At 34.5% G+C, this 26,314-nt stretch overlaps 1 protein-coding gene across 1 annotated transcript; it reads left to right on the forward strand.

Moving 5' to 3' along the window:
- Positions 1-1,744: 1,744 nt before the first annotated feature.
- tmem147 (transmembrane protein 147) lies at positions 1,745-20,282 on the forward strand. Its single transcript, XM_056475271.1, has 8 exons — positions 1,745-1,853; positions 2,202-2,310; positions 3,680-3,749; positions 4,282-4,347; positions 6,241-6,377; positions 8,082-8,166; positions 8,293-8,414; positions 19,807-20,282. Exons 2-8 carry the CDS (start codon positions 2,234-2,236, stop codon positions 19,925-19,927), a joined length of 678 nt encoding a protein of 225 aa, XP_056331246.1. The 5' UTR covers positions 1,745-1,853; positions 2,202-2,233; the 3' UTR covers positions 19,928-20,282.
- Positions 20,283-26,314: the final 6,032 nt, after the last annotated feature.

The following is a 26,314-nucleotide window of genomic DNA, read 5'->3' on the forward strand; positions in this document are numbered from 1 at the left end:
GGGTCAGAATGTGGCATCGACAACTTGAAGGCATGGATCCATCCTGCCTCAACGGTTCAGGTTTGTGGTGGTGGTGGTTTAATGGTTTGTGGCGTATTTTCTTGGCACACTGTATGCCCATTAGTACCAATTGAGCATTGTTTCAATGTCTCAGCCTACCTGAGTATTGTTGCTGACCATGTCCATCCTTTTATCACCACAGTACCATAACGCGACATGTCATAAAGTGTGAATCATCTCAGACTGCTTTCTTGAACATGACAATGAGTTCACTGTACTTAAATGGCCTGCACAGTCACCAGAACTCAATCCAATAGAGTACCTTTGGGATGCGGTGGAAGGGGAGATTCGCATCAAGGATGTGCAGACGACAAATTTGCAGCAACTGCGTCATGCTATCATGTCAATATGGACCAAAATCTCTGAGGAATATTTCCAGTACCTGTTGAATCTTTGCCATGAAGGAAGTTTTCTAAAAATTATGTACGGATAGTCAAGTTATTATTTTTATGGCCAAGAATGAAGATAAAATGTGGATGGCATATAATGTAAGTCATAAACAAAATGTTAAGCACTACATAAATGTTAAGACTACATACACATCAGAATAAATATGCAATAATTTAATTTAATATTCATTTTCAATCATTTAAAATATTCAATAATCAACATTTTTCTTTTTTGCTGTGAATTTCTTTGTGTAATATTTCAGTATGAGGATAACTTGACTGAAGCAATTAGTTTTCTTAACTATCCATATATCGTTTTAAGGAAGAAAAAAGTAATAATGTATAAAATATTATTATCAGGCTTTTTTGCAACTTTTAAATCCATCTCGCACTAATCAGTGTGCATTGATTTATGTTTTGCCTCCACAAATTAAAAATGTGTATGATTTTGATTATGAAGAGTCATTTTAAGACATACTGAATATAATGAATGACGGTTGATGTTTGTGTGCATTTTACACGTGTAGAGTGTTTATCTTTTAGATTTTTTATTTACATTAGGTCATTCTTTTGGGTCATATCATAAATATTCATTGCATCAGCATTATCTAGCTCAGTTTGGACCTCTGAATGAATAACCAAAAAGATATATTCTTACGTTTTGCCCCCGCAAATAAAACTGCATAAGATTTTGATTATAAAACCAGTCGAATAAGGATCCTAAGACATATTTTGTGTACTGTATAGTGAACGAGGTCTACGTTGTCTATGACAGTTTGTTGTGCATTCATTTTACGTTATTAGCTTCAGGGTTGTGGTACAGTATACCAAACATAAACCGATGCAGTTTTAAGCAAATTTTTAATAAGTAATTTTGATTTTAAGAAGTATTTATTTGTTAATAACCGTTTTAAAATGTTAATAACGCAAACTTTCCTCAAGGGAGCGCCAAAAGAGAGGCGAATCGCTACAAATAAGTCATTTATTAACAAACAATAAAATAAGCAGACAAATACAATTTCGTAATTCCCTTTTACTGAAATTTACAAAATTACTGAAAAGTAAGTGTTTACTCGTTGTAATCAACCCTCTTTACAGTATACGGTTCAACAATTATCACATCTCGTAATTGTTAACTCGAGGTTTAAATCCAGAAGTGAATGAAGGATAACTACTGTTTCACTACTTGATTTCAGTCTTGCTCCCCGTTTGACATTCTGCTAACGTTATTGGCACAATATGTAGTTAGGGTACACACACATATTCGACGTGTTTAGTTTGAAATCAGCTCTTTGACAGGCAGAACTACTGTAAGAACGAGTGTATCCGCTCGGACCTTTAACAGTGATGCACCGGAGGATTATGTGACCCTGCGCCTGTCATTCCAAAATCACTAATTTGTTGGTAAGAAAGCAGTCTTTCTGTTTAAATAATAACCGTGTTTGGAATTAAAGTTATTTCATAAACAAATGCCTATTATAATATCTTAAAATTTTATATCGAGCGTTTTTTACGACATGAGCACGCTGTCTGGTGCCGATGATGTAGCCTAGTAGTACAAGTGGTTTCTAAATCTTACATTTGAACAGTTTGACCTTTTAATAAACCAATAAGCTAGCAATATATGTTGTATATTTGATTCTCAATATAATGCAAGCGATGTGTATACAGTAATAAATTCGTAATCTTGGAAATACATGTTCATTTAGATTCATATCTAACGTTAAATGTTTTTTTTTCTCCTGTGAACAGAATCTGAGGGAAATCACAGTGAAATCTCCACCATGACGCTTTTCCATTTTGGAAACTGTTTTTCTTTGGCATATTTCCCATATTTCATTACATACAAATGCAGTGGATTGTAAGTATATAATGTTTTCTTACTTGACTGGAGTATAATAGAATTTAATTGCGTAAAATCTGTATAAAATTACCCATAAATATTAATATTTTAGTATGAATTAGCTATTCAATAGGTTTGTGTTATGCTAAGTCAGTGTACAATATAATCTTCTTATGCTATATGCCATATGCCAAACTAATATGTTGGTGAGGATGGTTAGGAAACGCAGCTATTTCATAACTTTAGTATGGCTGTACAATATATCCTTTCAGCATCGATATCGCAATCATTTGCAGTAGTCACATCTTAGGATATGCAGTGTTAATTTTGTATTATAAATCGTCGTTTGCATATGTTTTTGAGGCCTGTGACTGTATATTGATTTTTAAATCATTCAGGCATAAGAAATTGTACAGTTTGTAACTTTAATAATGACTCATTTGAGTGTATTATTTTCATTATTCAATTACTGTACCTGAATACTGTTATACGGCAAACCGCAAAACACTGTTTATTTCAATTGTATCTGGTTTTTATTGTTTTTGTAGAGGGTTTATTAGATTATATTAGATGAGATGCGCTCAACTACTGAATCATCCTAGAGGGTGTCCAAAGGGTCTTAAAAAGTATTAAGTGGATAAATCAATATAGAGAAATTTAAGGCCCTTAAAAAATCCTAAATGCTGTTTTGCAAGGTATTCAATTTTATATCATTTTTGATTATGCAATTTTTAATTGCATGCTAAAGTTTGCCTGAATTAAATCTGTGAACATCAGGATGCTGTGTAATTTATGAAATCAATGATATCCTTCTAGATTTGACATCATGCTGCTTTGTTTACTGCAATAACCAAGGAAACACCATTATTTCTGCAGTTCTAGAGGCACCAACCTGCTGAATTAGCTAGATTTAATAGAGTTTTATTCAGAATATGAATAATGTTTTGGATTAGTTTCTTACATTAATATTTAGTAAATGTACTGTAAGTTAAAAGTGTTTCCAGTTGAAAAGTGGTTATAAGGTCTTAAAATGTATGGAAAGAGTCTTTAAAAAGTCTTAAAGGTATTGAATCACTCTCTGATTCCTGTATATACTCTGTCCTAACCAATCTAAAAGGATCAATTCTTTCCAATTAGAGATATTCAAGTCACTTGTTGAATTTGTATTAATATCACGATCCAAATTGCAGAATAACAGAATATCGCAATGTTAGATATTTCTTCTTTTTACTTAGTACATGTTTGCAAATGTCATTTTATTACTTTTTTTTACTGTATAATCATTTAACATTTTCAGCTCTTAATAATAAGGGCTACAAAGATCTGATTGGGTTTTCTAGCTCTGATCATTGTTCTTATATTTACACTTGGTTTATTATTTTGCCAGATCTGAATATAATGCATTTTGGAGATGTGTCCAAGCAGGTGCCACATACCTCTTTGTGCAGCTGTGCAAGGTGAGTAAAGTCTCTGTTCCTCAGAAATTTATAATGAATGTTATGAGTAAGCATGGGCTGGTATGATAACCTTGGATATAAATATCCCGATTTCACTGTAATGTGAGTACTGCTCTGAAATATCTTCTTTTGAAATGTCTGGGTAAAAAAAAAACATATTTTCCCCCATTGAACACAATATGTTTTATTTTGACAAACATTTAAATTTTATTTATATTTTGGAGCAGTTAACATGTCAGGCTGAATCATTCAAATTGAATCATTGACTTCTGCTGTCTTCATTAGTTTCAAAACACAGATTTCTTTATCATTTAAAACGGCATCTTTGAATATCTTTTCTGCTGGGGATACTGTTGTCCTAAAAAAAAGCTTAAAAAAAAAAAACGTAAATTAAAAAACTTACACGTACCTTAGGATCAATATAGCAGAACATTTTGGCGGTTTTAAAACCTTGACTTCTCCAAATCACATGACTGTTATCGTCTCATGCCTAGTGATGAGGTTATCGTTAAGTCTGTGGTTTCTCTTACAGATGCTGTTTCTCGCCACATTTTTCCCCACCTGGGAGGGAGGAGCTGGTGTTTATGATTTTGTCGGGGTGAGTTGTCTTTGAACTAAAATGAGTATATATATAAAATATGGGTATAGAAGTCAACATTGAATTGGATTTAAAAAAAAATCTAAATTGTCCTAAGACAAGAATTGGTATTGTTCATTAGTTTTAAGACAATTTTGATGAAAGGTTTTGATCCACTTCAGATGCTGACTACAGTATATCTGCAGCCTAAAATGGTTGTTTATGGTGGTTTTTCTCAAAACGTATGGCAGTATTTGCTTCAATTTGTGTGTTTTACTGTAAAATTTTCACAAAAATTATTTTTTTTGTTCTCAAGCACCATTGGTCTTGCAAAATCATGTAGGTACTGTTTTATGTACAGACAACAATGTTGTCAAAACAGTCCTCCTTGACACAGACACTCGAAATGAAAAAAAAGCTGTATTATGCTTCCCAGGATTCATGGCTCAACAGTAAGGACTGCCCGATGACCCGGGGCCAGCGTGCGCGACGCTCGGGACAGTAGACAGAATGGTTACTGGCTCGATTGGGCCAGTGCTGCCTTGTCACTATTAAAAATTTTTAATTTGGCTTCGACTGTCTTGTCAGTTAGCACGGTTTGTTTGGTATATGTAAATCCCGCAATTGCGCTCTTATCCGCCCCCAACCAACTGGTCCGAGATCACCTGAATGAGGTGGTCTCGGCTCAATTCAAATGAACTCTGGAACGGATCGATTGCAGTGAGAAAGAAAAATGATCCAACCACTGGCTATAGCACAGTGTATTATGGATATGTAATAGCCATTTATAAGCATGCTGAAATATTACCGAGTGCTGTTTATCTCTTAGGAAAATTGGCATAAATTACCATCTGATCATTTTTCCATATTTGAATCTTATAATATTATGTATTAGACCTGTTGTTTTGTTTATTTCTGCACTGACACCTCAAAAGAAAGATCAACATTGATCTGCTTCATGATCTGACTGCAGTCTCGCTTCATCTGTTCTTTCTGTCTATAAGCCTATAATGCTTAATTCTAGCCAACATTATTTTAATAGATTGATTTTTACTAAACTTTACAACTATAGAGCCTATGTATGAGAAAGTCTTACCTTAAAGTGCACATTTTCCCTTATAATATATAATACTATAATATATAACTTTATTATTTTATATATTTTTATATTTATTTAATATTATTTTTCCAAATTTAGTTACATCACAAATGTATTTTTTTTAAATTGTCAGTTCTATTTAAGAAAAAGTTATGTTGAATAAAATGTGTATTTATACAATTGTGTTTGGCGTTTGACACGTTATTTAAAATATGTGTCTAAGAACTTCTTTTTTGGTGGGGCCAGTGAAAATTTTGCCAGGGCTAGTGAATATCTCCGATTGGGCCAGTAGAAAATCTTTAGCGTTGAACCTTTGAGGATTATAGTTGATGTCTTTTTTATTTTAAAGAAGCACTACACACTTTTAGGCTATTATTGTCTTGCTTGTGAAGTACACGTATATAAACTAAATGCAAAATATGCATAACATATTTTCACAAAAACCTATTTAAGTATTCCACATTACAAAGGTAAGTCACTAGCAAAACATGTACTTTGAAATGTTTTCAAAAGTTTGCATTTTTTTTAGGCTTTCAATTCTAAGCAGCGTAAAACATTTTCCATTTTAGTTGAAATGTCACATTGGAGAAAAACGACTGCTTTAACTTATTCTTAAACTTTTCATTATGCATTTTCCCACAGACACTTGTCAGTATAAATAAGTTTGGGCTGAAAAATTACAAAGCTTTTCTCTGCTTGGTCGCACGTTATTTTAGTTGTGCTCAAAGTACAAACAATCGTGTATATTAATGTATGTAAATCAGTGATGCAGCAGACATAATAAAGTAATTTTTTTCTGTCATGTTAACCCACAGGAGTTCATGAAGGCCACAGTAGACATGGCTGATCTTCTAGGTCTTCATCTGGTCATGTCCAGGAATGCAGGGAAGGGTGAATATAAGATCATGGTGGCAGCGATGGGCTGGGCCACAGCTGAGCTCATCATGTCCAGGTATTATTTTCATCAGCAGTTAGCAGTGGTGAAAAGTAACCAGTTATTATAATCTATTTTTTTTTTAAGAATTGTACTTAAAGTAGTTAAATGTGTACTTTTACTTTTACTTGAGTACATTTATTATGCTGTATTGGTACTTTACAACTTTTGAGAAGTTGAAAGATGCCTACTGTATGATGACTGAAATCACCAAATTACCTTAAACATTTAATAAATTCACTACAGACTTTTACATTTTCAAAACATGCCCAAATTGCATATCTTCTATCAGTGCTGCTGAATGAGCTTGCTTTGCAGCGCCATCTGCTGGACGCTCATAGCTTGTTAGTCAAGGTTAAAATTTTATAAGGGATTATAAGCATTAACATATCGCCACGGCTAGATTTTTGCCTCTTATGTTACACTGATTTTGCTCTGCACATAAATACATCTACCTGGTTTCTATTGGCTCGTTAAAGGTTTGTATAATAATCCAATCTCACATTTTCAGGCTGTATTAACACTGCAGATCTTGATGGTCAATTACGGTTTTGTGACTATCCGTTTTTTTTTTTGCTGACCTGCTTACATCTTCTTTTAAAAGTGACTCGTATCCGATTGTCTGCATTTACACAGCACATGGCAAAGACACAATGAGCAGGAAAAAAACAGCAGGCGCTGGCTCATAGCTGATAATAAATGAGCTCTCTTTTCTCGTTTCCTGTATTTAATGTTTTCACAGCGTTTATTTTTTATTTTTGTTCTTTTTGACTAGTTGTTTTACTATAGTTTATGACAGAAAAGTTCTCATATGACCATTTTCTTTTAATCTAGGCCTTTTTAAACCAGTAGGCATTTTAATGTCATGTCCAAGACGTGATTTTTGCACGTGATATATGCAACAGTTTTATAATAGTTTATATTGTTTACATGGCGGATATTGCGCTCTCTTTCTCGTTAAACATGCTTAAATACTTGTGCTACATGACAATATAAAAGCCTCAATATTTTAGTCCTCGTGTATGAGATTTAAGGATTGAGACTCTGCTGAAGTTTGTTCTGAATTGAAAGTATCAGCGTTGACGTCATTCGCTATGGTTTTTAATGACGCGCGACTCGAATTGACCGGTAAAAGTCTGATCTACCTGCTTGCACTGCAGACATGAGGGCATTTTCCACATATAAACAAGGCCTGAATCTGATTTGAGTAAAATCGGAATCCATGTGATTCTTTCCTGCTTATCCGTACATGAGCCATAGCCGATCTGTGCCACATGGGAGAAAAAAAATCGGAATTGAGTCACTTGAACCATGCAGTGTAAATGCAGCCTAAATGTATAGTCCATGAATGAAATGATTTGCCATTTATGGTCTATAAATTTGAAGTGGGATTAATATGTTTACACACAGAAACATTAAAGCAACATGGCACTGCTGTAAGCTACATTTTTGATTAACAGGGTATAAGGTGGAGTAATTTTCACAGCATCCTAAAATACTTAAGGAGTAGTACTTACAACAGATACTTTTACTCTACTTGCACTACATTTTATTGGCAAGTAATGGTACGTTCACTTCATGCAATGATTTTTCAGGCAAGCAATATTAATTAAATGATATGGTTATATAAATCACTTTTGTTTAAGTGTTTGTGGTCCAAATTTGATTTATTGATGCATATACAGTACAGTAAAAATATTTTGTCTGCTTTGTTGTTAACAGATGTATACCATTATGGGTCGGAGCTCGCGGCATTGAGTTTGACTGGAAATACATCCAAATGAGCTTTGATTCCAACATCAGTCTGGTAAGTTGCTTTAGCTTTTCTGTTGTTCTCTACATATATAAAATGCTAGTATTAGGTATTGTTTTTTTTAGCTAATTCCTATTACTTTCTACTTTCTGTACCTGAGCATGTTTTTTATCATATCAGGTACATTATATTGCGATGGCAGCAGTAGTGTGGATGTTCACTCGATATGACCTTCCCAAAAGTTTCCGTCTTCCTGTCGCCATCCTGCTGGGATTGTGCGTTTATAAGGGCTTTCTCATGGAGTGAGTATCACAGTTACTCTTATTCATCTTTAATCTGCATTCAGAGTATTTTAAGATTCATTGTCCTTCATATTTATGTTTTTCTAATACTAACGTTATTCTTAATGAGCGGGCACAGCCATTGAAGTCTTTTTGGCTCAAGACTTCCGCTCTCATTCACTTCTATTGTATTTTAGTCGTTGGAAACAGCTTGTTATGTTGCTGCTTATGTTGCAAACTGATATTTTCTTATTATATTGTTCTGCTTTTTATGTATTGTCATGAACACACTTGTTTGTAAAGCAAATAATTTGACAATTTTTTTTGCCTTTAATTATTCCTATAGTCATTTCTGAATCAGAAGTTCTAAAACAAGTCATAAAAACTAGCCCACTTCCATATTGCAGAATAAGGTCAATAAAAAAATCCATTGGTACTCAAAGTATTTCAAAGCTTTCCGATTAATCATTTACACAGGGTATAAGTTCATAATATTGCCTATAATATACATTTCATCAATACATTTTAGTAATGTTCAGTTTCAGGTATCTTTGGGCAAGAATATTGTTTTATAATTTAACAACAAATTTACAGTGAAAAGTATTGATAGCGCTAATAAAATCCATTTATTTCCTCAAAATTGTACACACAATACCCCATAATGACAATGTGAAAAAATAGTTTTTTAATTTTTGCAAATTTATTCAGAATTAAAAACCTGAAAAATCACATGTACAGAAGTATTCACAGCCTTTGCTCAATATTTTGTTGATGCACCTTTGGCAGCAATTACAGCCTCAAATCTTTTTAAATATGATGCCACAAGCTTGGCACACCTGTCTATGGGAATGTTTGCCCATTCCTCTTTGCAGTACCTCTCAAGCTCTATCAGGTTGGATGGGAAACGACAGTGTACCGCCATTTTCAGATCTCTCCAAAGATGTTCAGTAGGATTTAGATCTGGGCTCTGGCTGGGCCACTTAAGGACATTCACCGAGTTGTGAAGCCATATTTTGGCGGTGTGCTTTGGGTCATTGTCCTGCTGGAAGATGAACCCTTGCCCCAGTCTGAGATCAAGAGCACTCTGAAGCAGGTTTTCATTCAGGATGTCTCTGTACATTGCTGCATTCATCTTTCCCTCCATCCTGACTATTCTTTCAGTTTCTGCTGCTGAAAAACATAGACAAGACAAGCCTCAAGACAATCCTGTCTCGGAGGTCTACAGACAATTCTTTTGTCTTCATGCTTGGTTTGTGCTTTGACATGCACTATCTAGGCAGGTGGATGCCTTTTTAAATCATGTCCAATCAACTGACTTTACCACAGGTGAACCAATTAAGCTGCAGAAACATCTCAAGCATGATCAGTGGAAACAGAATGTACCTGAGCTCAATTTAGAGCTTCACGGCAAAGGCTGTGAATACTGATGTACATGTGATTTTTCAGCTTTTTTATTTTTAATAAATTTGCAACAATTTCAAGAAATCTTTTTTCACATTGTCATTATGGGGTATTGTGTGTAGAATTTTAAGGAAATAAATGAATTTAATCCATTTTGGAATAAGGTTGCAACATGAAAAAGTGAAGCACTAACAATACTTTACGGATGCACTGTATATATGTAAATATGAAACCACATACTTATTGTGACTTTTGGTTATTAAAATGAACAGAAAGGAGTAATTCAGTTGAATTAAATTTACATTTAATAAATAGATTATTATTATTATTAATGGTGTATTTTAATGTCATCAGAGCTGATGTTTCTAATCATGTCCTAAATATGTCTGACAATATTATATATTATTTGGTAAATAAAAATATATAATAATATTATATTATATAAAAATATAATTGGCTGTAAATTATAAGTATTCTGAAAGACATATTACTGGGTGTCTTCAGTAAATCACAGTAAAAATGTATGATAATCCTTTTTTTTTTTTTTTTTGATGAATGAAAAATGAACCAGAGCATATTCTAATAAATTGATAAAAATCCAGTGGCATTAATTTGTGCTTGCCTCATCCTCATAAACCCGTTTAACTTGTTTCAGAAAGTGCATTCATCCATTCGCCCTCTAGAGGGTAGCATTGCCATAAATTAGATTTGTTTTTTTTTTAGTAATTGCCTGTGTTTGGAATTAAATGCTAGTGGTGGCCTATAGACCTTTGCATAGTATTGCATAGCTGGTATGTAAGAACTTGCATAATTGCAGAAATACTGAGCTATTGTGCAATTGTCATCAGTATATGAATTGTGTCTTTAGAGAGGAGTGATGTCTTGCTGTTTGAGTGTCTCCTCAACTGAAGTACTTTTGTTTTGTTATTTTATCACTAACAGTGTACATGTCTTTTTTTTATTTCATGTTTAATGTCAGGTCTGAAATCAGGCCTCCATCTGCTTTAAGCTGTCTTTTCTGAAGACTTGAAAATATATGAAAAGCTTGAATATATTGTACAAAAAATTGACAAGTTTACATTGTGGTAGTTTCGGCAGTAGTATTGATAATTATTAGGTGACGTTAACTTAAAACTGTACATATTTCTCTTTGTTAGTGCATATTTCTAGTCTTGCGATATACAATTAAACTGCAAAAAAAGTTTACTTTAGAAAACTCAGTAATGAAAATTTAGATTTTTTCCATATGAAGAGTTCAGATGCAAAACCCTCTAAATCCATCAGACCTCTTTTGTAAATGAGCCTTTTCTATCAGACTCCTATAATTAGGTTTAATTTTATAGGTAATAATAAGGTTATTATCTAGTAAATAAAATAACTTATTTTTTTAAATGTCACTTTAGCAAATTCTTTGGTTTTTAACAAGGTACAGTAGATTTTCTTTTGTGTCAAAACCAGCTAAATCCACTTGTGCTTCTTTTTTGCAAAAAACCTCTAAATCCACCTATTGGGACAAGACAGTGTAATTAGTAGTATTAGAAATTATTTTACCAAACATAAAACGCATTACACAAAACCCCTAAAATTAAAAATAGATAAATCTGTCAAGTAAGTGGTGGTTCATTCCGCTGTGGTAACCCCTGATTTACCAGGGACTAAGCAGAAGGAAAATGAATGAATGATATCTGTAAAGTAAATGCATTAATCAATAACATTAAAACTAACATTAATTAAATCTTAACTATCTGTTGTCATTTTTGATATTTGGGATTTGGATTTAATGTAGGTAGAGCAATGTAAACATTGAAAACTGAGCTTGTTAGATTCAAATAATGTAGTGTAAACAAACTGTGAAACATGAATATCTGTGCATTGTGCAGTAATAAAAAAAGTTATATAATTTATTGATGTATTATAAATAATGTATAGTTTTATACATTATGTTTATCTTTTAAAAAATAGCTTAAATCTGTAAATAAAACACAAGGTGGGCCTACTGGACAAAAAAAGGGGGTGTCTCTCAGACACTTTTGAAAGATGTCATTCATTCATTCTCATCATACTCAAGCTCTTGGTCTCTTTTTCGTCTATTGTTAATCCTTATAGCATCCATGCGGGTTATAAGAAGGGCATCTTAAGTTCCTCACTTGTGAAATGGAGTTGCCGTTTAATGTATAGGCTAGTAAATCAGACTCATTCATAGTAGCGTCACTGTGCAAAAAATCGTTATGAATGCATGCTACACTTCTAACTGTAGTGTGTTTTCTTTTTCTTATAATGCATAATTTTGAGGTAAAAGATCTTTTCATTTGCCATTCACTGACAGTCTGACAGGCTCATCCAGTTCACCAAACTCCATCTTTTCAAGTCTAAATCGGAAGCGTAATAAAACAGTTTCCTCATAAAGATGGTGTATCAGCGCGCCATTACATTGAAAACATATGATTTGATTCGCGCCTTCTGATTGGTTCCCGGGACATATCGGCTTTTGCTGTCAAAGGCAAGTGGCGTTTAGAGGCTTGAGCCAAAGAACTGTGATTTCTGAATGGGTGGATGCTGCGATTTTTAGATGATTTGAAGCAAAAATATTTGTTGAACATGTATTACATGCTTAAAGCATTCACTCAATGTCATAAGCTCATTTTTGGCGGAAGTGGCATTTAGTAGCTTTTGCATCTGAACTCTTCAAATATAACTTGTATCTAGTAATCTTGTAGTTTCTTTAGTACTTTATACTTAACCCTTGTGGACTGATTAAATTTACTACCCTTTTATGTTATGTTTGTGGCTGTTTTTGCCCTGTTGACTTCAATTATAATGACCTTTTTTGATTGCAAAGCCATGACACCATACAATCATGCATTCTTGATTGTTGGTGGTATTCCCTGTTGGGATGAGGTAACATTTGTCATTTTTACTGTTGATCATCAGTTGGCACCATTAACCCTTTTGATCAAGTGTATTGCTGCAGCCCGGAGACCTCCAAGTGGGAGGGATTACACCGCAAGTAGGTTGGGTGACCTCCAAGTGGGAGGGACTTAAACCACAAGTATGTTGGGTTTAGGTAGTGTAGGTGGAGCAGATATTAATAAAACACAACAGGTTACTGTGAGGTTGGGTAAAGGGTTGGGGTAGGTGTAGACATTCATAAAGCACAGTATTGGTCTCCGTGTCATGTACAAGACATTAAATAATTAAAAACTTTAGGTTTGTACAGCACACTTGGAGCTTGAAGGCCCACCCACTTGGAGTCAGGTCTCACACACTTGGACTGGCTCCGACCTCTGTTTATAGCCTTCTTCTTTTTATAGGCCGGTGCAAAAAGGTATATAACAGCAAATTATAGTATGCATGCATAAATACACTTACTATGTTCTGAGATCTGAGGTGCTTGTTTTGATTTTCCCAGACACTAGACCCCATTTAACTCCATATAAAAGCCAGAAACTAAGCTGCTTTTTTTGCACTGCAACTGATGATCAACAGTAATAATTTATAATTCAACCTCTCCCAAGATGAAAAAAATACCATTAATGAAGCATAATTAAATGGTGTCATGACTTTGCATTCAAAAAGTGTTATTATAATGGAAGTCAGTGGGACAAAAACAGCCACTAACATAACAAAAGGGTAGTCAATTTGCCCTGAGTGTATTGTTGAGTTTAGTTGAAAAATTTCAAATTTTAGCATTTTCAAAATTTCAGCATTTTCCCAAAATATGTGTCAAAAACATAAGATTTGTCACCAAAAATCTTTCCACTTGCTGAAACACTAAGAAAGTTGTGGCCAAATTAAGATTCATAATCACCCCCGAATGGATGAAAACATCCCAAACAGCATACAAGGGTATGTGTAATATGTCTCTTAACAAAAATTTTGATATTTTAATTTCCAAATTAATTAAATTAATTATTATTAATTAGTATAAAACAATAAAAATTTAACAGGAGGGCTAATAATTCTGACTTCAACTGTATATATATATATATTAGCCTAATATTAAATTTAAAAGTAATAATATAAAAGTAATAGCTACAATAAACCTTATTGTTTGACTAATAATGTAGGCTTGTATACAGGACTCATAGCAGCATTCCTCTGTATTGAATAGACATACCATATGAGAACTGAGTGAACAAGTTAGGCCTACAAATCTTTCTGATTACACACCTGCTTACAAGCACAAAATGTTACTGTTTGCATTTTTCTGCCCAAATGCAAACCACTTCCTCAAGTACACGTTTTGAGTCCATTTATTAAACAGATTTACAGGTGCTATAATTAGATTATCTTCAAAAAGTTGATTTATTTTACTAATTCCATTCGTCAAGAAGTGAAACGTATAAAACATATAAATTCATTCCACACAGACTGATATATTTCAAGTGTTTATTTCTTTTCATTTTGATGACAACTAATGAAAACCCCAAATTCAGTATCTCAGAAAATTTGAATATTGTGAAAATGTTCAGTATTGAAGATGGCTGGTGCCACACTCTAATCAGCCAATGAACTCAAAACACCTGCAAAGGCCTTTAAATGGTCTCTCAGTTTAGATCTGTTCTGTAATCATGGGGAAGATGGCTGGTTTAACAGTTGTCCAAAAGATGACCAGTGACACCTTGCACAAGGAAGGAAAGGCACAAAAGGAAGGAAAATTAGAACAGAACTTAAGACCAATACAAAGAATGGACTTTTAGAAATCTTGGCCAACTAAAAAGTATGAACATATAAAAAGTATGAGCATGCACAGCAGTCATTGGTTAGTTGAGGCTCTTTTTACCTGAATGACAACAGTAATGTGGCGTGGCATGGTTCCATCACTCTGTGTCATTGCTCAGGTGTTATAAGAGCTCAGCTTGCTTTGATGGTGGCATTGAGCTCTTCTGCAAGGAGTGGATCAGTCTGTGACACTTTTCATGTGTTATGAAAGCCTAGGTTTTTTTTTGATAGTGGCCTTGAGCTCTTCTGCATTGTGGGTCTGGCATATGGCATCTTCCTCTTCACAATACCCTGGAGTTTTTCAATGGGGTTGCGGTCAGGCGAGTTTGCTGGCCAATTAACAGGAATACCATGATCCTTGAACCAGGTACTGATAACTTTGGCACTGTGTGCAGGTGCCAAGTCTTGTTGAAAAATGATATCTGTATCTTCACAAAGTTGGTCAGTGGCAGTAAGCATGAAGTCCTGGTATAGAGCTGTGTTGATCTTGAACCTCAGAAAACAGAGTGAAGCAACACCAGCAGAAGACACAGCACCCCAAACTATCACTGATTGTGGAAAATTTACACTGAACCTCAAGCAACATGGATTGTGTGCATCTCCTCTCTTCCTCCAGAATCTGGCACCCTGATTTCTCTGATAAATGCATTTTGTTTTTCTTTTGGAGCACTCAGCAGCAGTCTAGTCTTTAGCCCTCATGAGACACTTTTAACGATGTCTGTTGTTTTAGAGTGACTTGACACAAGGAATTCAACAGCTGAAACCCCTGTGTTTCATGTCTGTGCGTGGTGGTTCTGGAAGCACCGACTCCAGTTGCAGTCCACTCTTTTTGAATCTCCCCCATATTTTTCAATGGGTTTTGTTTCACAATTCTCCCCAGTGTGCTGTTATCCCTATTGCTTGCACACTTTTTTTTCAACCACATCTTTTTCTTCCCTTCGCCCCTCTATCCGCTTGTTAAGTCATGACGTATGAAATAGTGTATTTGTGTTTGCTGTATTTATGTTTATGCCTTTTTGAATTACAAAAGGATCAAACGTATACGAGTGCTGGTCATACAATCAGAATATCTTCAGAAAGTTGTTTAAAGATGCATTGGAACAAAACCTCAAAACAAATATGGGGGGGGGGGGATAAAACAATTAAAGTTTAACAGGAGGGCTAATAATTCTGACTTCAACTGTATATATATATATATATATATATATATATATATATATATATATATATATATATATATATATATATATATATATATATATTAGCCTAATATTAAATTTAAAAGTAATAATATAAAAGTAATAGCTACAATAAACCATATTGTTTGACTAATAATGTAGGCTTGTATACAGGACTCATAGCAGCATTCCTCTGTATTGAATAGACATACCATTTGAGAACTGAGTGAACAAGTTAGGCCTACAAATCTTTCTGATTACACACCTGCTTAAGAGCACAAAATGTTACTGTTTGCATTTTTCTGCCCAAGTGCAAACCACTTCCTCAACATTTTGTTTCCATTTATTAAACAGATTTACAGGTGCTATAATTAGATAATTAGTAATCTTCAAAAAGTTGATTTATTTCACTAATTCCATTCAAGAAGTGAAACTTATATAACATATAAATTCATTCCACACAGACTGATATATGTCAAGTGTTTATTTCTTTTCATTTTGATGACAACTAATGAAAACCCCAAATTCAGTATCTCAGAAAATTTGAATATTGTGAAAATGTTCAGTATTGAAGACGGCTGGTGCCACACTCTAATCAGCTAATGAGCTCAAAACACCTGCAAAGGCCTTTAAATGGTCTCTCATGCTGCATCCCAAGTCACATGCTTGAATCTGTTTAATAAATGGAAACCAAAAAATTTACTTGAGGAAGTGGTTTGCAGAGAAATGCAAACGGTAACATTTTATGCTTGTAAACAGGTGTGTAATCAGAAAGATTTGTGGGGCTTTTTGGTTTGTTCAGTTCTCAAATGGTATGTCTGTTCAATACAGAGGAATGTTGCTATGAGTTTAGCATACAACCCTTCAACATTAGTCAATTTTTATTGTAGCTATTACTTTTATTTGTAAAGGTGCTGTATGTACGTTTCTCACTCTCTAAAGCATAAAAATACCATTATATGTTTGAAGATATTTAAGAAACATGCTAAGTGAATATTCTTGTTTATCTGAAAAAAAAAAAAAGCCAAAGTCAGATATTCTGCTTTAAAAATGGGCGTTGCGTGCCGGAACTCTGCTTTTGTTTTGGTTATTTTAACCTGCCCAATGCCACTTTAGCCAATTATATTTCAGCACCCCGGGTTGCCTTGGATGAAAACACGTGTTTCATTCGTTCATTCAGAAAGGCTCTCAGAGTATGCGTCCGTGACCTAAGTGCAACCTCCAGAAATAGCAGACTCAGAAATTAGACGGATTCAGAGTTCCACATGAGATTATTAATTAGCAAATTATTTCAATATTACAAACGTAAACATTAGGTGAGCAGGTTACATTGTAACCCTGTGTCCTAACAACACGCTACGTGACTCGATTAGCAGTGATAAGCAATTTGGCTGTTTGCACCAGACGAAACACGACAGAAACTTCAGAAGCACAGAATATGCACTCACTCATGAAATGGTAAGGTTTATAATCTAATTAATACATATTAACCCTCTTTAACATTATTAAATGTAAATTATTTTCTTTTTAAAATTATTTTATTCTAGCCGAAAGGAAACAAATAAGACTTTCTGTAGAAGAAAAAATATTATAGGAAATACTGTAAAAAAATTCCTTGCTTTGTTAAACCTCAATTGGAAAATGTTTAAAAACGAACCATTTCACAGGATGGCTAATAATTTTGCCTTTAACTTGAATCCTAAAATCACCCCTGGTTTATTAAATTATAATGATTTTTTTTTTTATTCATATCAATCATTAGATTGTTACTATAGAATATTTTCATTGATTGATTAGAATGCATTTCAGGTGTTCAATACGTTATCTGTCACTCTTGGAAAAAATAGGAGCTGGAAACTGTAAAAAAAAAAAAAAAAAATTATGATATATTGGCTGTTTGTCAATATACTGATTGAAAATGAGCTGAAGCAACACAATTTCTGATGGTTTTTTGTGGACAACTTAAATGTTTTAAGTTAAATCTACTTAAAATTTATAAAAACAAACTAATAAGTTAATTTATTCATGTTGCCCCAACTCATTTTGGGTTCCAAACAATCGATTTGTGTTAGGATAACATGAAGGAATTAAGTTCACTTATTAGTCTTTACACATTTAAGTGGATTGGCTAGTTGCACAAGATGGCGCCGGTAAGCTTCCGAGACACAAGTTTGTGCACGTTTACTTTCGGCAAAGAGCTTAGAATCACCAAGAGGCGACACAATAGAGCGTTTTATTGCAATAGCAGCACCTCGCGATTCCGCCATTTTGGAGTGAAAGCGATCATCTGTCCATTAAATCTTATTGCTGTCATGATTATTGTCGTGAAATAAAGTTATTTTTTATTTATTTATTTAAAAAGCTCATTAAAGCTGAAATACAACCTGAAAGACGACAATACAACACTTACAATCACAATCATCAGCACTTTTAATAGTTTATTTGACAGACTTCATGTTTATATTTAAACTATACTTATTTTCTTGGAACTGTCACTTTTAGGTAAAATTACTTTTATAGTTTATGCACTGGCATAATATAAATTAATACTGACATGTTAAATTAAACGACTTTCAAAATGGGTTGTTATTAACAGTCTGACAGAACATGTTTTATATGTATATAATATATGTATTATATAGTATATAGTATTTTTCCAGTGTTGTCTATTAAAGAGAGACTAATAAAGCTTTTATGTAAAAGGCCACTTTGTCCAAAATGATTGAATTCTGAAACAAAATCTGATCTGATCTGATCTCCAGATCTGAAATTCTGAAGAGACATTAATTTGAGCATCTTTTTGAGCAACTCTAAAAGAGGGTTCATTTTTGAAGAATGGAAAAGATAAATGTTGTAGAATGAAGCCAACTTGTTCATTCCTTACCTAGCAGTCTTGGTGCTGTCATTAAAATCACGGAGGTCATACAAACTAAAGTTTTTGTTGTGGAGTATACTCATTTTTGCATCACCCTAATTTAGGTAAAACTAAAAAAAATGTTAATTTAAAATAGTAAGTTATTTTGTTAACCTTTCATGTTATAAGTTAAACAGATGTTATATTAAACCTAGTCCTGTCAACATTTTGGAAATTGTTTTCATTAAGATATTGTTTAAAATGTTGCTTTTCAATGGGGCTGTATGAAAATATTTAATTCGTGTATATTACTCAATATTGATTTAATATGATTTATTCTGTCTAGCGTTAGGGTCAGTGTATCTTTTGGCCAAAGAAAATACCTTTTATAAAGTTATTAAGTGGAAAAAAAAAATAATGTGTTGCAGCATTGCGTCACCATGAATGAGTCGGCCTATCTGGTTTCGGAATATAAAAAAACAAGCCGTTATTCTTTTTTATTTTCTGGCGATTTAGTTTTTTGTTATTCGAAATAAATAAAAAATGAAAATCAAAACGTTTTTGAATTTTGCTTTTCCATTTATCACCACGAAAAAGAAAAACGCCTCGTATTTCAATATTCGTTATTGAATTTTAAACCGAAAATCAAAAAAACGGCTCATTTTTCGTTTTTCAATATCCGTTTCTAAAATGAAAATCGAATGGCCAAAAGATGCACTGACCCGGTTATCTGTGCTGTTGTTCTATTGGAATTTTCTTTCCAAAATGGTCGCCGTGTGACACTCGTGGCATCTAATGGCTGTTTACCAAATAGCAACAGAGTGTTGCCACTTGGTGATTCTATGCTCTTTGATTCCGGTCGTATAGAACTATGAAGGAAGAGGTGAAGATTTCCCATTTTCGTTTCCAAAATGAGCTTGTTTAAAATAAAAAAATCAAAGTAGTTTATCAGCGACAGGAGAGAACATCCTACCACATTGCTGCATACCTCAGTGCATTAATTTGCTATCATTCTTTCCCTGTTGATACTAAAATTCGTGCTCAGTCGTTACTCAAATTCACACTTGCGTCTCGGAAGCTCACCAGCGCCATCTTGTGCAACTAGCCCATTGAATATAAAACAGTTAAGATGCCACAAAATCATTCTGAAGAATTGTGTTGTCAGCTCATTTTAAATAAGTCATTTAAACAAACAGCAAACATCATTTTTTACAGTGTGTTTGCCTGTCTGAACCCTGGTTTTTTGTGTCTCCTCCAGGCTGTTTGTTCATGTGTTTCTGCTGGGCAGCTGGACGGCTCTCCTTGTGAAGGCTGTGCTCACCGGTGCCATCTCTCTCTGTTCTCTATTCCTGTTCGTCACACTCGTCCACAGCAACTGAACACTGCCAACAAACACCACACTTCAAGTATTTACAGAGCAAAACCACATTCCTAGAGTGAATACTGTCGACTGTATCTGCCATACCATAAGGGGGCTGTGAGATGATTACTGTTACTAGCGAACATGTTTATACTTCACTCAGTTCATTTAATAAACAGACATGTACAGGTATGCAGAGGCAGTTTTGGAAGAAAATCCAAGTGGTGTAACAGAGATACTCTGAGAAAGATCTTTTTTTTAAAATGACAAACTAATTTATAAATGTAGACCAGATGGGAATAATTATTTGGCTTTTTTGTATGGGAGTGTTTAGTTGAATTAATAACTAAATAAACTGAAACCATATTGATAAATGTTTTCACTCTCTTATTACTGCACAATTTAGTTTGTTATGATTATTTTGGTCTCTTTGAGATGGGTTCATGATTTTTTATTTTTGATTCTCGCAATTCTTTTTGTTTTATGTTATTTGTTTTTTCAAATGTTTTTAAAGACTCTTTTGAACATTAAAATATTACCGGGTGTCCGCAGGGTCTGTTAAAAGTTGATAAATCAATTATTAGAAAATTAAGGCCCTTAAAAGGTACTAAAAAGTCTTAATCATGTTTTTACGAGGTCTTAAATTTTGTTCAAGCGATGTTCAAAGTGTTTAACTCCAAAAAAAAGCATACAGTGTTTCCGGAAAGTATTTATAGCGCTTCACTTTTTCCATATATTTTTAAGTAACAACCTTATTCCAAAATTGATTAAATTCATTTATTTCCTCATTATTCTACACACAATACCCCATAATGACAATGTGAAAAAATTATTTTTTGAAATTGTTGCAAATTTATAAAAAATAAAAAAGCTGAAAAATCACATGTAAATAAGTATTCACAGCCTTTGTCTTGAAGCTCTAAAGTGAGTTTAGGTATATTCTGTTCCCACTGATCATTCTTGAGATGTTTCAGCAGCTTAATTGGAGTTCACCTGCGGTAAATTCAGTTGATTGGACATGATTTAAAAAGGCATACACCTGTCTATACAAGGTCCCAGGGTTGACAGTGCATGTCAAAGCACAAAACAAGCATGAAGACAAAAGGAATCGTCTATAGACCTCAGAGAAAGAATTGTCTTGAGGCACGAGGCTGGGGAAGGTTACAGAAAAATTTCTGCTGCTCTGAAAGTTCCAATGGGCACAGTGGCCTTCATCATCCGTAAGTGGAAGATGTTTGGAACCACCAGGACTGTTTCTAGAGCTGGCCGGACATCTAAGCTGAGTGATTGAGGGAGAAGGGTCAGGGAGGTGATCAATAACCCGGTGGTCACTCTGTCTGAGCTCCAGCGTTCTCTGTGGAGAGATGAGAACCTTACAGAAGGACAACCAACTGTGCAGCAATCCACCAATCAGGCCTGTATGGTAGAGTGGCCAGACCGAAGCCACCTCCCGCCTAGAATTTGTCATAAGCATCTGAAGGACTCTCAGACCATAAGAAACAAAATTCTCTGGTCTGATGAGGCTAAAATTGAACCTTTTGGAGTGAATGGCAGGCGTTACACTTTGAGAAAACCAGACACCGCTCATCACTAGGCTAATACTATCCCTACAGTGAAGCATGGTGGTGGCAGCATCATGCTGTGTGGATGTTTTTCAGCAGCAGGAACTGGAAGACTAGTCAGGATAGAGGGAAAGATGAATGCAGCAATGTACAGAGACATCCTGAATGAAAACCTGCTTCAGAGTGCTCTTGACCTCAGACTGGGTTCATCTTCCAGCAGGACAATGACCCAAAGCACACAGCCAAAATATCAATGGAGTGGCTTCACAACAACTGTGAATGTCCTTAAGTGGCCCAGCCAGAGCCCAGACCTAAATCCTATTAAACATCGCTGGAGAGATCTGAAAATGCCTGTATACCGTCGCTTCCTATCCAACCTGATAGAGCTTGAGAGGTACTGCAAAGAGAAATGGGCAAAAATTCCCAAAGACACGTGTGCCAAGCTTGTGGCTTCATATTCAAAAAGACTTGAGGCTGTAATTGCTGCCAAAGTATTGAGCAAAGGCTATGAATACTTGCGTACTGTGATTTTTCAGTGATTCTATCACTGTCTCTCCTATCCACCAATAGCTGGTGTGTGGTGAGCGCACTGGCGACGTTGTTCTGTGGCTGCCGTCTCATCATGCATGTGGATGCTGCACACTGGTGCTGGTATGGAGGGGGGCCCACACTTCATGATTGTGAAAGGCTTTGGGTGTATGGCCATGATAAATGCGCTATATAAATACATATTACATTACAAAATACTTTACGAAAATTATTAACTTATTTCAGCTAAGCTCCAAATTGGCAGGATTGCAATGAGAGGGTTAAAATTTTTTAAATGCTCTCCTTACTTGACTAAAACTTAATATTAAGCATTAACAACATCAGTGCTAATTGGTATGCATCTGACTTAATCAGTTCAGCTTCAGTCGACCTCTTGACAAGTTGAACAAAGTCTCATCTACTATGAACCCGTTATATCACATGGGAAATACTGTATAACTTTTAGTGTTCTACTAACCTGCCTTTAAATATGCTTTAATCATTGGCTAATCAAAGAGAGTCACCTCCCCTCCTCCCCATACAGAAGAGTACAGTCATTTATATACTATATCGGCCATATCGGTTCATGGCATGGATATCATGACTGACTGACGTATTAGGATTGGATGTTTCATAACAATCCTGTGTCACTTGGAATTCAAAGTTCAAGTTTTGATTGCTTCTGTATTTTATTTGAGTTTTTATTCCAGACCAGCATCTAGTCGGTCATATGAGACTAACTTTGGGTAAGGAGGCTTTCACTAAAATGTGTGTGCTTGCAGTATAACTACCTAAGACTTTACAGGGTTCTGTAAGGTAATTGCACTGGTTAAGGGTAGCTTCAGGGAAAGTAGTTATTTATTACCCATTTTATGTAATGACTATGTAAGTAGATGTAAAACAAGATTGTTAAATAAAGTGTCACCAGTTTTGGTACACTTTCTTTTTTCTTAAAGTTCTTAAAGTGAATGTTTAATCTTTTAAACTTTTTTTATTGTTTGTTTGTTTGTTTAGACTTTATTAATCCCAAAGGGAAATTCACCTCACAGCAGAGCTCTACATACTATAGAATAAATCAAATAAAGTACATATATAACAGGCAATAATATGTAAAAAAAATTACATTCATACTTGGTTTCAAACATCGAGGAGACGCTAGTACATATCTACATGCTATTACAATTCAGCATAATTCATCTAGTATGACTTTGGTTATACAATCTGATCACTGTTGGTAAAAATGACTTTCTGTATCGTTCCCTGTAACACAGGGGCTTTTATCTTAAAAGTTTTAAATCTTTAATGTGCTTTTAATCATTTTGATCTCATCAAATCAACTTTAAGCAAGATTTAAACCTTGAAAACAAAAACATTTTCATGATGTTGCTGACTTTTTTTTTTTTTTGTTATTTAACAAACTAATTTTTCATGTGTTGCTGATTTATTTATTTATTTTTTTGTTATTCAGCAATCAAAAACACCTCTTTATAGAGTTTACAGAGAAGTCTAGTGAACTTCAGTGAGATTATTCATTTAAAGGTGCTGTAGGTGATTGTCTTCAGAAACCATTTTTTGTTGTGATGGTTGAAAGTCTCTTCATGTATTTTTATATTCTGTGTAGGGCATAAGACTCAAAAATGTTCATCCACTGAAATATTGTCGGGCTGATAATTCCCATAATTCTGATGAGTAGGTCAAACTGTCTGTCAATAAATGTAGATTTGTACAATGACAATTGTCTGTTCACGCAGATCCACCATTTGTGCGTGCATGCGTGCCGCCCGTTCATGTGCAGACAAGACAATCAAACCGGTAAAATCTAATGCTGAATCAAAACTTGTTAACCTTGAATCAATGTTGGAATTACTTTTGCATGCTGGAGGAAAGATGACACCATGGCTGAAGTATTACTGTTAGATAGGTAATGTTATGTTTTAAAACTATTGTAGTCATCCAAAGCTGATGTAGATTGTGTTGTATCATGAATGGGTTATATGCACAGAAGTGTTGTTCAGCCACTGAAATCTTCCGGTGAAAGATTGATGTGGCTATATTCAGTTTCATAAGGTTCTTTTAGAGAATCGTATAATAATAATGTAATGTAGATTTTTATTTAGTTTAACAACAAAACATCAGTAAATAGCGGTCTTCCACCTATAGCCTGCTTTACTGAGGTGAAGTTTATTTCTGAACAATGACAACCTGTGATGCTCTCCCTATATGTTAAACAATGTTCAGCTACTCTGAATATTCAGTCTAAAATAGCATGCTAGTATGGCTTAGTAATAAGTGTAATTCCTGCGCGCCGCTGGCCAACCACTAAGCATACAGTAGTCTCTTTTGGACAACGCGAATGACAGAGTGAGACCATTATGTCAAGTTTTGCTGACACACAACTAAAAACGTGTTAGATATAATATAGTTTCTCCTTCAGAATTGCAGTATTATGAAGTAATATAAGTTTTCTAACTGGCGATTGACATAAACTAGTTGGATGTCTGCTGTCATCTTTAAGGTGCGCACGCTCGTTTCAGGGGGCATGGCTTTGGACGGCAGGGGAGAATCCGTGTTTCAAAGATATTATGCTAACCCATTAGCATTTTGCCAGATCATCTATTGCACCTTTAAAGTCCACATGAAACCAAAATTCACAATGTTTAATTTGCTTGTGCATGTTGTTGGTCTTGAGGTGAACAATTACTGTAATTCACTGGCAGGTTTGGCATGCTGTCGCAGGAGAGAATGCTGAGTTCGGAGATAATTGAGCCCAGGGCTCTCGCCTGGTCATTTAGCATGAAAGAGGGTCCAAGATCAGGTAGTTCTCAGGAGCTCACCCTAGTAAAGGAGAAAAAGGAGGGAGATAGGGTGAAAGGGGGGATTTTTCAAAAACGAAGATAAGGGAGGTAAGTAAAATGGGCTATTTACTGTAGGCTTGGATTCATCTGATTGGTTTATCGAGGATTGTAGTTGAGAGACCAGCCGTGATCAATCATAACACATACTCCTTGCGAAATTACTTTATAAAACTTTACCTAATCATCTGCTTTAGCTGTGGAGTGGTAGTCTTTTCTGTGATGATGTCGGTTTGATGGATTGAGTGAAATATGCTTAGCCATGCCTTTCTAAATGTTATTTTCTGTGAGTGAAGATTAATGGAAGAGCACAAAAATTAAACCACATCCACTACTCAATTCTGATTCAGCTGGAAAAGCGATATTATATTGTTGTTATTATAATAAAATTAAATTCTTCAGCAAATTTCAGTTGTTTTTTTATTATACGGTACTTTTAATTAAATTATATTAAATTAAAATTGACATTATTTACTCACCCTTTCTTCTGTTCTGTAAACACAAAAGATTACATTTTATACTCATTTGCAGCGTCCCAATTTGCATGCTATTCATCCTAAATAGTATTGGAAAATAGAATCAGTGTGTCCCAAAGCATAGTATGTTGAAAAGAGTATGCCAAAGATTGCCGGATGGTTTATTATTTCTGGTAGAAATGTGAAGTGTAGAACCATCCATACTCTAACTGCTGATATGATCCACAATGCATTGCACGTTGGACATGAATTCGTCTAGAACTACAAACTCTGGTAAAAAAAAAAAAGTGTAAAATAAAAAACTACTAACATGGCAGACCTGCGAGACCAACAATCAAGTTGGTCTATTAGCCAAGACTATTAATTAATATCTAGCAAACTTGAAATAATTAAATCCCATTTTCTGTGTTATATTTTATCTGCAACAATAATGTAAACTTATATCAAGATATGTTTGGACATTAACTTCTGAAAGCTTATTATCCAAAGACCTGAAGAGATTTCTCTGCAGTAAGACTCGCAGATGGCATATTAACCTGCTATTATCTCCAATAAGATATACAAAAGAAATGTCGATGATGATTGACATGGCTCATAACTAAGCAACATAACAGTCTGTTAATGTAGAAATAATATGTCGCAAAGCTTGCATATTCTTCTGTTACACACTGAAAAGCTGGTTAATGCTGTTAAAGTATGTACTTATTTGTGATGGAGAAAGTACATACTTTTAGGGCATAGTATAAGTATGCAAATATAGTATTTCTTTTCCTATTATGAAGGTTAATGGCTGCCAGCAGTCAACATTTCTCAAAATATCTTCTTTTGTGGTCAGCAGCAGAAAGAAACTAAGGTTTAAAACCACACTAGGGAGCATAAATGGTTAGGCAATTTCCCATTTTTGGGTGAACTAACTGTATCAATGAACATTATATAATTACAAAAGACATAGTGTTTGGGTTAGGGTTTATTTCAGCTGAATTTTACC

The sequence above is a fragment of the Danio aesculapii genome, chromosome 16 (genome assembly GCF_903798145.1).
Source record: "Danio aesculapii chromosome 16, fDanAes4.1, whole genome shotgun sequence".
Classification (NCBI taxonomy): Eukaryota; Metazoa; Chordata; class Actinopteri; order Cypriniformes; family Danionidae; genus Danio; species Danio aesculapii.

Coding starts and splice junctions, on each gene's coding strand:
- tmem147 (XM_056475271.1), top strand. CDS start 2,234: ATGACGCTTTTCCATTTTGGAAACTGTTTTTCTTTGGCATATTTCCCA. Junction 3,750..4,281: donor TCTTTGTGCAGCTGTGCAAG/GTGAGTAAAGTC, acceptor TTTCTCTTACAG/ATGCTGTTTCTCGCCACATT. Junction 4,348..6,240: donor GTGTTTATGATTTTGTCGGG/GTGAGTTGTCTT, acceptor GTTAACCCACAG/GAGTTCATGAAGGCCACAGT.